At 41.9% G+C, this 11,013-nt stretch overlaps 1 protein-coding gene across 1 annotated transcript; it reads right to left on the reverse strand.

Moving 5' to 3' along the window:
* Positions 1-1,251: 1,251 nt before the first annotated feature.
* On the reverse strand, positions 1,252-10,987 carry qrsl1 (glutaminyl-tRNA amidotransferase subunit QRSL1). Its single transcript, XM_030357537.1, has 11 exons — positions 10,863-10,987; positions 10,437-10,596; positions 10,223-10,321; positions 10,017-10,113; positions 9,698-9,862; positions 7,882-8,057; positions 6,857-6,969; positions 6,296-6,488; positions 5,851-5,968; positions 5,009-5,214; positions 1,252-1,704 (listed from the first exon to the last, which is right to left on the reverse strand). Exons 1-11 carry the CDS (start codon positions 10,884-10,886, stop codon positions 1,535-1,537), a joined length of 1,521 nt encoding a protein of 506 aa, XP_030213397.1. The 5' UTR covers positions 10,887-10,987; the 3' UTR covers positions 1,252-1,534.
* Positions 10,988-11,013: the final 26 nt, after the last annotated feature.

Raw genomic sequence — 11,013 nt, forward strand, 5'->3', positions numbered from 1 at the left:
GATAAAGTTCTCTGATTCTGAGTCTCCAAGGCCAGAGGTAAACATGTTTGGAATGTGTCAAAAATCTATATGAATAAGGGAAAAAAACGAAGGGAGCGATGCTGGCGTATAATGAAAAACAAGACTGCTCCTCTCCTAGCAAGGCTCCTAACACGAAAAACAACGCAAAATGAGATGTTTTGCAATGTAAATCTTGAAGACGTAGACATTCAAATCCTTGTGAAGCCTTTCACAAACCTTTCCTCCTTTGGCTGAGCTGTGTAGGCATTCAGCCCAACAGTTTTTGTCATAACAACAATGCAGGAGACAAATGCAAAACTAAACACGCATCTTTGAAGTTTCCATTGGAAAAAGAATGTTGAATACTTTGACTGTGGTTATCACAGTTTTTTCTCATGATCATTTTCTTTCTAACTGTGATAACATCATCGTTTTATCAGTGATTGCAAACAATGTTTGGAAGTGGAACAGGAGGGCACAGTGCTAATCCACACGTCCAGAGGAGAGAATGTCAAGGGCAACTAGAGCATGGTCGTTCTGTGTGTGTTCTGTATAGAGGGTGGGATGGTTATCTATGCTGAACGTAAATCTTTACCTGGTAGCCTCGGATTGTGAGGAGGACAGCTCTAGCGGTAACCATATAGCTGAATTGTTGTTAAAATTTGTTAAGGAACTGTAAAGCTTACAACTGAAAGAAGAAGGGTGTTGGAAAGGATCAGGTAAATTAAGCATGGCTCATGAATTCAAAATAACTATTTCAAACATCGTAAATGGTGTTGTGAAGGTTTTTTGTTGCATGGCAACAATTTTAAATATGCTTAACGCTTTCTCATCCACACACTTTTAATAATTCATTAAACACGTTTACTTTGGGCTTCATGGGCTATAAAGGCATCTTGGCATGGATTATAGGCAGCAGAATGTAATGTCTTCAGTGTGGCTCTCCTGAGAAGAGAGGCATGGATCCCTCTCATGGATACTGGCTACAACTAAATGTGAATACATTTAAAAGCTTTTAACAAACCTTGGGTTATATTTATTAGCTGAATCTATCTTATGGAATACTTAAAATTTGAAAATCCAACAAATAAAGGTTAAACAGAATAAAGGCAGTGAATGTAGAATACTCTCAGCGTAATGTCCCATTAATGTGGAAATTGTGTTATTTAAATAAATATTCTGCTTAGAATGAACCGTTTAAACTCATACTTATTAAAACCTAAATCTTAAATACCACATAAAAAAACCAAGGCCAAAAGAAAGAGTTTATTTAAGACAAGTGGTGCCTCATGATCGACCATGGAACAGTTGCTCAGTGGAAAAGATAATATCAAACACATTCCAACCACCTAATAATAATAAAGGACCTTCCCAGTTAACCTATAAAAAATAAAATAAATAAATAGCATACCCTCAACAGGAACACATTCATTATCTGCAAAATACTCTGCAATGGAAGGTAATCATTTACACAATCACAAAGCCATGTGATTTGCAGTTATTTTCACACTGATGTCTGCTCAATGGCACTTTTTCATTTGTTGGGGACCTCATAGTTGGAAATTGAGGGAAACCCCACTCTTTGCTCGATCCAGTGTGCTACACTCAGCAACATTCCGTCTTGGAAGGCGGGACCTATGAGCTGTAAGCCAATTGGAAGACCTCTGCTTGATAAAGCTGTTGGCACAGAAACAGCAGGTAGACCTTTTTTTGGGGGGGAGAAAGAGATAAGAGTGAACAGTAGAAAAAAAAGATTCAGGAACAGTGACTTAACTTGACTTAACAAGGTTAAATATTATCTTGGTTTCCACAGAAATAACAAGTAGCTGAAAAGTAACCACAGAGATGCTATAAAAACACAGCTGCCCGCTCCTCCGACTCCACACAACACAGTTTACACTTTTGAATGGTTCTTTTAGCACACTCATGGTTCAGCCTTTAGTCTTTCCTTTACTCTCATGAAGTCAATAATACTAAGTGAGGGCTATGAATTAGGGATGTCCCGATCCACGGCATCGGCATCGGTCTGATATTGGCCCATTACGCTGGATCGGATTGGGGAGGTGGTAAGAAATATGATCCGATCCGCGCAGCGTGTCACGTGATAACCACAGTAATTTGTCAATTAGGCGCATGCACATGAGAGCTATCTGTTGGAAAACCATGTCAGCAATGTGGCTGTATTTCATCCTTAAAGGCCGTGTTGCAGGGTTTATTTTCCAACGAATTTTTGCAATTTGCTTGCTGGTGTTTAAGATTTAAACTGTTATTTATTGTATTTAATGTTGTTATGTATCACAAAATGGAATGTAATACGAAAAAGTAGGTACTATTTTAGCGGTTTGCTATTCATTCTCCTTTCCCCTCCTTTTTTCAGAATGCATTGCATGACGTCACGTTGGGGAGACACGGACCAAAGCCGCATTGAGACCCTTGAGAGTAGAGACTAGTAAGAGAGTGTTCAGCAGATTATACAGATACATAGATATTATCTTTAGTTAGTATATGCTTCACGTGAACCTCCTAAGATGGCGCAATTTGATTGGTTCGCTATCTCGGGATTTTGGGCAATATCCCATGATTGACATCTCAAACTCGATATTGCAAAACGTCGACAAATAAACCTTCGGTCTCGGCGGCTATTCCCCACTATTCACTTCGCCTTCGCGAATAATTGTTGACTAATAGCCTAGATAGATAAATAGCCTGGTCAAGTCTTTATTAATACCAAACTACACGTTGGAATTCATTAGGTGATTCGGCTCACACAGTATAGCCTACAAGACCACACAGAACAAGGGAGGCAACAAGTCTGACTGGACATACACAAAATACATCACATTAAAACTAGACCCATGTGTTGATAGATAGACAGATAGAAAGATAATTAAATATGTTCTATTATTTGCCTTGGAGCCAGCCAATCCTGCGTATGCAAATTAGCCATGTGCGCCTAACACAAGAAAGACTAATGTTGAGAAGTCATACTAAAAATGGATAGCAAGCGAAAGCCGAACCTGACTTCATCAATCACATACTTTGGGTCCATTCTAACTTATGGTAAGAGGCTAGTCTTTAAATCTTTGCAGTGACTGAATGTTGATGATAAAACGGATTGTTTTGCATAAGATGAGTGTGCGACTGTGCATGTGTCCTTTTCAGCTTCGGCATACTGCATGGTTATGAAGGCCTTGTGGTTAGTTGTGGTCTTAGTGAAGCAGCCTAGCCTTGGAGTTGGATAAGTTGGAGTGATTGTGTAGTATGGTCGTGCGAGAGTGAGAGAGAGCACACCCGCCGTGGTGATGTTTGGCTTGTTGTGGGCTGTCTGTCAGCATCCGCCGGGTTGGATGGTTTGCTGTCTGGTCGTATTTGCGGTAGATTGATGGTTAAATAATGTCACACCATGATCGGTTATACTTGCAGGCACTCATTTGCAAGTGCACTGATTGCTGTCCGGTAGGCTAAGTTAGCCCATAGCTAGCATTATGCCTTCTATTTCTAGATATTCTGACTAAGTTGTCGCTGTCACTAGATATAACTGACAGTAAAAATAAATAAAAGTGTTGTTATTGTATGCACTGCTGTTCATTGACTAGCTCCAGCGCTCGTTGCTGCGTTGCTACATGATAGCAACTCTCCACTCATTCTCCTCTGACCATGCATTTAATTGGCTTTGACCTCAGTTCTCGGCAATTCCTCATTCGCCCTCTCACGTCTGACAAGTTCGAAATGATACTGCTGTGGGCCATCATACATGTTATTTGTGGTTCTTGACACCTCTTAGACGCCAGATAGTACTAGGCTGAGGCTACCTTCCACCACGTCTCCCCAACGTGACGTCATCGCCGAATGGCGTTAGAAAACACCCGTTACACTATTGGAGACATTTTATAAATGATACACATATTTTGAGTGCTTTATGTACCCATTAATCAAAACTTCCGGTTAACCTGCACGTAGGCCTTTAAAGAAGATAAAAGTGCAACAGGCTGTTGCACGGCTCTCCTCGGCTGTTGCTGAGGAGAGGAGCAATCATGCGCCGTCACGTCAAACGCACCTCGGCTAGAGCGGATCACAGCTGTTTTGGTAGCCACAAGCTTGGCGATCATAAAAGCTAACTGAATGAATATTATAAATCAGGCGTTTGTGTGTGGGGACCCCCATTTATATACCTAGAGGCTAGCTGCTTCTTACATATCCGATGTTCTCGCGGTAGAAGCTAAATGCTAGCGTAAACAATATTTTTCAAGTCATGAAGCATATATGTAGCAAAATTGAAATGTCAATGCAATTATGTCCATTAAGTCATCACATCATGCAAGTGACAATTCATTATGCAATTTAATAATGTAATTTGAAAATACGTCATTCAAAGTGTATTTTAATATGCAAAGTGACAATGAAATCCTCAATTCAAGTTGAAAAAAGTTAAACAATAAAAATAGCATAACATTTTGTTACATTTGAGTGCCTTTATTCAAATGGATTGCAATGCACTTTGCCACGCTCCGTGTTTTGCAAAATTCTAATGAAATTTCAATCCGCAAAAAGGTTTTGCAAAATATTTTGCAAAGCGTATCAGCGAATCGCGTCTGGGCGGGATCTAACTCTTATTGGCATGGGCAAAGTGGTTATTATTATTATTATTATTATTATTATTATTATTATTATTATTATTATTATTATTATTATTATTATCATTATTTGTTCAAGATTAAAACAAAGCATTGGATAGATATCGGTATGGCAGCTAGCCTAAGCTATGTTATCGGTATCGGAAGTGAAAAAGTGGTATCAGAACATCCCTAGGCTACCATGAATAGAACGGGTGACCTTTATTTTAGCTAATGACTAACGGGGTCAATTTAAATAGAAATGAAACTGTATTAGGATGGTTTAGGATGAACAGCACTGCTCTACGTATGTTTGTTCACATATATAAGTGCATAAGCACGCACACATTTGCTTTTACATTAGCGTGTGCCCCCATGCGGGGTCCGTCCTGTACCTGCTAGGTTGGCGGGCTGCGTGAAGACGTCCTCCTGGGTAGAGCGCGTGCGGTTGTCCGCCTGGATGAAGTGGGAGTAGCTGGCGGCGTCGCTCAGGGTGGTGGGCGTCAGGAGCACATCCACGCCCGCGCTGAACGCGTGTTCGAAGTCCTCGGCGATGAGCCGACGCACCTGCTGCGCCTTCAGGAAGTAGCGCTCGTAGTTCCTGAGGAGGTTTATTTGTTACGTCAGTTCCTGTCGAACGCTTCTGATTTGTTTGGGGGCTTTTTCGATTCTTTTCTTTTGCTTGTCGTCAAATATTCTCTGCAAGGACACATCTACACTACCTTTCAAAAGTTTGGGGTCACCCAGACATTTGTGTTTTCCATGAAAACACACTTTTATTATTATTTATTCAGCTGTGCTAACATAATTACATGATGGTTTTCTATTTTTTCTTATTAACTAAACAATGTACCATTAGAACACAGGAGTGAACGTTGCTGGAAATGGGCCTCTCTACACCAATATAGATATTCCATAAAAAATCTGCTGTTACCAGCAAGAATAGTCATTTACCAAATTAACAAGTCTAGACTGTATTTCTGATGAATTTCATGTTATCTTCATTGAATAAAATAATGCTTTTCTTAAAAAATAAGGACATTTCTAAGTGACCCATTACTTTTGAATGTAAGTGCATGTCCGAGAAAGTGGAAATAACCACAAATGAGGCTGATTATTTTGTGGGGTCCTCCAAGTTACCCCTGAGGTCAGAGCTCTTTTGACACTTAAACCCTCAACTTTGTCACTTGACAGGGTTAAATAGGGTAGAAACCAAAAGGGTAAAAACCAGGCGCACTGTTGGAGCAGGAAGAAGTTTCCAGACAGGATCCTCCCTCGCACCACGGCGTTGAAGCCCTCGTGGCGGCTGGCGGCGTACATGGCGTCCGTCGAGCTGTCCTCAGTGCTACGGTGCCCTAACGGGGACACGAGAGGAAATCACATGATCGTCATATTACCTTCTTCTGTTAGCAGACAAAAAGAGGACAGACAGGTCAGTCTTCTGGTTAGGGAGCTTGACCCCAGCCTAAAGGTTTAGAGTTCAAATCCTAATGCCTGCAGCTTACCTGTAGGGTACCTTACTAAATGAACTAGAGGAAAGAGTCTCTTAATGAAAAAAAAATAATAAACAGGCAAGGCTTAGATAGCGACATTTCACTCCTTAACATTGTACTGTAAATGTTTTAAATCTAAAAAGGAAAAAATATGTCAAAGCAAAAAAAAGAAAACATCAGGTCTTGTACCATACTCCAGGCCGTCGAAGCGTGCCATGTTGGACGCCACCTCGGCACAGCACAGCACGTGGTAGCAGACGATTGAGTGCTGGGTGTGGGGGAGGGAGACCTCTCTCACCCGGGCCCCAGCTCCCTCCAGCAGGTCGGCGAGGCGGCTCCACTGGGCCAGGGTCTCCTGTGACAGACCCGGAGCGTGGTACTCCTGGGGAACACCAGAGAGAGTTATGGTTGAGGCCCAGAACACTGGTGCTAACCCACGATTCTGTGTATCCACTTTTGTATCGGGTCAGTGGGAGCAATGCATGTCTTTTTTTTTTTTTTTAAATATCAAATGATTTGAAAACAATTCAGGTAGATGATTCATGGTTTTTCCAGTTACCGTATTCTAAACTCATACGGCAGAGGCAATCTTCCAGAATGAGAACATCCTGGCATGAACATAACCTCAATAAATAAGGTGACGCAGTATATGAGAGACAACCTCAACATCCTTTTCGACATGAGTGTGACATTTACCAACAGTAAATTCGATTTTTCTCTTAAAGTCAGTCAGATTTAGAAGAAGGTAACCTTTGGGATGCCCACACAGAGGTTGCGGACGTCGAAGTCTTCAGAAAACCCTGCGTGTGACGTGGGGCTCTGCACCGTCGTGGAGTCCTTAAGGTCACGGCCCTGGAGGACCTCTGTGACACAACAACACCAGCTAACGTAGTTAAACACACCTTGATTTGTCTGTTGATGAGACCAAGTTCGTCATTTGCATAAGGGGAATGACATAAAACTTTGAAAGAAATGCCCTTTTCATAGGCATACAAGGCAGTCGATGGAACTGCCCCTGCCTACCTCCAAGCATTGGTAAAGCCACACATCCCAGCTCGATCCCTCCGCTCAACTACCTCAGCTGGACGTCTGGTACCGGCATCGCTAAGAGCTAGCAAAGGCCGATCAGCAAAGTCACAACTTTTCTCGGTTTTGGGACCTCAGTGGTGGAACAAGCTCCCTGCTGTTCTCAGGACCGCAGAGTCGCTCACTATCTTCCGAAAAAGACTCAAGACTCACCTGTTAAGAGTCCACCTCGACTCTGCATAGCCACCCTCCCCCTTCTGGCCACCATTGTGCATTGTATTGTGTATTATAGTACTTAACTGTGTAGCAACTGCAGTAGCTGCTATCATTGCTGTAACATGGGGAATTGGTTAGCCTAGCGATTGTTGTACTTGCACTTGGTTCTATGAACATCCCTACTGTACCGACAGCGATATATTGTTGCACTTCCAATGACAAATGTACTTATTGTAAGTCGCTTTGGATAAAAGCGTCTGCTAAATGCCCTAAATGTAAATGTAAATGTAAATGTCATAGCATTATCCTCTCCCGACGATTGCAAACATGTGGATTTAATGATTTTCCTTATATCTGTCGGTAGCTGGGCAGGAATCAAGGCATACTGATATTGGCAACCAGTACCTCTGTTTTTGGTCTCTGGTGCCGTCTCCCTCCAGAACTGCTGTAACATAGTAGGACTGACGGATCTAAGGTTAAGACACAGCAAAAAGTACTACAAAACAAAAAGTGAACAAGGGTAAGCCTCCTACCAAGAACGATGGCTGCGTCGCTGGTGCTCCGGGTCACGATGCCCGGGACGTCCATGGAGTTGACCAGGGGGATGAGACCGTGGCGGGACAGCAGGCCGTAGGTGGGCTTGAGGGCCACGGCTCCACAAAGAGCCCCTGGGTTACGGGTGGAGCCGCCAGTATCTGAGCCCAGAGCTCTGCCGGAAGACATCCAAAGCAGGCATGTATTAAGGTTACGGTGTCGTGGAGAATTCAAAGCTCAAACAAATGCACTGAACTTCATACCTCGGAATGGACAACTGGCACATATTGGAAATATGATGCATTTCTAGGCAAAATTGTATAAGAATAACTAGAGTCAAAGAATAAGGGCAATTGATCTTCATTATTTTCATAATTTTATGAAAACATCTGAATATTATATAACCCAGGCGCGCGCCGTTCATATGGGCAGGTGGGGCAGCGAACTCCCTGCAAAAGCATGCTCCCAAAAAAAGTTCCTCTGTAAATCATTGCCCCAGTTTATTTTTAATAATGTGATTGTCACATTAACTATCTATAGTTTCTGTAGGCTTTTCAACAATTTTTGGTCTGTTGACATCAGATTTTGGATGATGTTGGCGATTCTAGTTGAGTTTATCGTGTCATGCGATGTTGGGGGAGGGCAGCTCAGTGACCTTGTCCCTCCGTATGTTTCTCGCATAACCCTGCAGGCTGCAATAAGAATTGCAATCCGCGCTATAAGACGCCCGTATGGTCGTAAAGTAGTCTGCCCCATGGTCATATTCTAGGACTGTTGTTGTTTTAACTCGAATTATTCCGCCAGCATCTTTCATCTTTCCGCAGTCATGGCGAGTGGTGTTGCACCTGCGGTTAACACTGTTGAGTCTCTGCTAAAAAAAACATTTGAAAGGTTAAAATTTGACCAAACTGGATATTCGTATTAACCAACAAACGAAGGATAGAGGGAAAACGTACAACAGAACTTTCTCCCGAGAATGGTACGAGAAGAGAAAATGGCTATGTGGTTGCTCAAAAAGAAGAACCTTTTTTTGATGCAAAACATTTAAATTGTATACCTGATTTCATACCTGATTCAAACAGAGCTGCTATTGAGAAATACCTGACTTCAACAGAATTGTTAGTGAGAAATTTGCACACATGAGATCGTAGGGCCAAGTTCCTGTATAAATGATCGAAGTTATGATATCTTGATTGTTGACTTCTGATAAGCTATGTCTGTTTGTTTGATGTTAACAAATGTGTTCTGTATAGGCCTGCCTATCTAGGTTTTATCTCTACTTTGCATTCATTTATTTGCAATGCACTTGCTAAGCCTTGCTTAGCAAAAAGCCTTGCCTTGAAAAAAGACATTCAGATATTCGGGTGGAATTGTTAAGGGATTGTAGCCTATTCATTTATTTTTTTCAGCAGGTATTTGTATGTTATTCAGCTGAGTGTAACAATGAAATAGGGAGGAATAACTTCCCTATAATATTGACATTTTCCTTTTAAATTTTTGACTTTGGAGAACTAGTTGATGTTTCCATTGCACATAGGCTATTCTAATTATCCCGACATCATACGACGAGTGTTGCGGATGGCACTTCAAAAGCGTGCAGTAACATTAGGCTATTAGTTTATTCTTAATTCTGACTCACAATTAGTTTAGTGAACAAGGTTAATGTAGCTCAAAATATACATGTTAAAAATATATATAAATTGTGGAAGTGGTCATACGCCAGTAATTTCTGCCCCACCGAAATGAAGGGGCACCGCACGCTACTGATATAACCTTTAAAATGGCTTCTTAAACCAAACTGGGAGTAAGTCTTACAGGAAGCTGGTTAGTGAGGTGACAGCTGCACCACTTCCTCCTGAGCTTCCTCCTGTGATCACCCACTCAGAGTCATCCTCCGCTCCTCCTGACTGCTCTCTGTAGGGAGCAGCATAGCTCCAGGGGTTCCTGACTGGACCGAACACCCCGTCAGTGCTGCCTGATCTGGAGAGAATGGGCAACATTTTGGTCCCGATGCAGCCAGAGTTTCACAACACAACACAGACTTCCTAGACTAGTTGCTGCAGAAGCTATATTAATAAATGTGACTTTAAGTTAATAGAATACGACAAGTGACGGTGTATGACTTTAGTCCTACCCCATTGCAAACTCATCCATATTTGTCTTCCCCACAAGAACAGCTCCCTGATCAAGAAGTTTCTGGACCACTGTAGCATTATATGGCGGGAGGAAGTCTATGGTACAAGTAAGGCAGCGAGTTAATCCTCAATGAAGCATTTTAGTCACATTTGAGCAAGGATATTTGAATGTTTTTGATATATAGCCGAAACATTACTATGGCACCTTTGAGCATCCTTGAAGCGCATGTGGTCCTGATATTCTCTGTGCAGAAGTTGTCTTTGACAGCAAACGGTATTCCATCTAGAATACCTTTGGGAGAACCTGAAAAAAAAGACACCATATGAATAGTCACCAGATGAATAGTTTAGTTAGATAGTAATTTAGATCTGACTTTTTGGACAGTTAAAGTCAGATCTGTCCACACCTTGGTACACACCTTGAAGCAGTCGACTCTCTGCCTCCTCTGCCTGTTTCAGTGCCAGCTCCTCCGTCACGGTGATGTATGCATTCAAATGCTGAGTTTTCTTAATGCGTTTCAGACATTTTCGACACAGTTCTAATGGGGAGATCTTCCCCTCCCTTAGAGCCAAGGACACCTGATAAAACCGTGAAATCAACAGACATTGTTTTCATTCTGTTTAACGGTAGTTTATTTTATTTATTGCCATTTTATTTGAGAAAAGGTTGGCAGCGGACTACAGCTTAATGAAAGTGAGGCTTAAACTTGCAGGTTTGGTTGTCAGTCAATGCAGGTGATGGGCTCCCAAACCCATTAGGTAACTACATGATTATATGATCAATGTATTGAGCCAAACTAAACACTGTCAAGTTATATCTTATTACATGCAACAAGGGCACTAACCTCTTTTATGGTGAGACTGAGCATATTGCCACAATATCTCAAAGCCCAGCGATTTCCAGGCAACCTTTCGGAAAATGTGAAGATCAGATGGAGGGCGCCATGTTTGTTTCTGTTTGTAAACCCTGCTCTGTGATTGGGTAGCGGTTGAGGA

Source organism: Gadus morhua, chromosome 5 (assembly GCF_902167405.1).
Source record: "Gadus morhua chromosome 5, gadMor3.0, whole genome shotgun sequence".
Lineage (NCBI taxonomy): Eukaryota > Metazoa > Chordata > Actinopteri > Gadiformes > Gadidae > Gadus > Gadus morhua.

Excerpts from the sequence above, each read along its gene's own strand:
- qrsl1 (XM_030357537.1), bottom strand. The coding sequence starts at position 10,886 with ATGCTCAGTCTCACCATAAAAGAG. Across the intron at positions 6,970-7,881 it reads CGACGCAGCCATCGTTCTTG|AGGTCCTCCAGGGCCGTGAC; the intron begins GTAGGAGGCTTA and ends GTTGTGTCACAG. Across the intron at positions 5,215-5,850 it reads AACTTCTTCCTGCTCCAACA|GAACTACGAGCGCTACTTCC; the intron begins GTGCGCCTGGTT and ends AAACCTCCTCAG.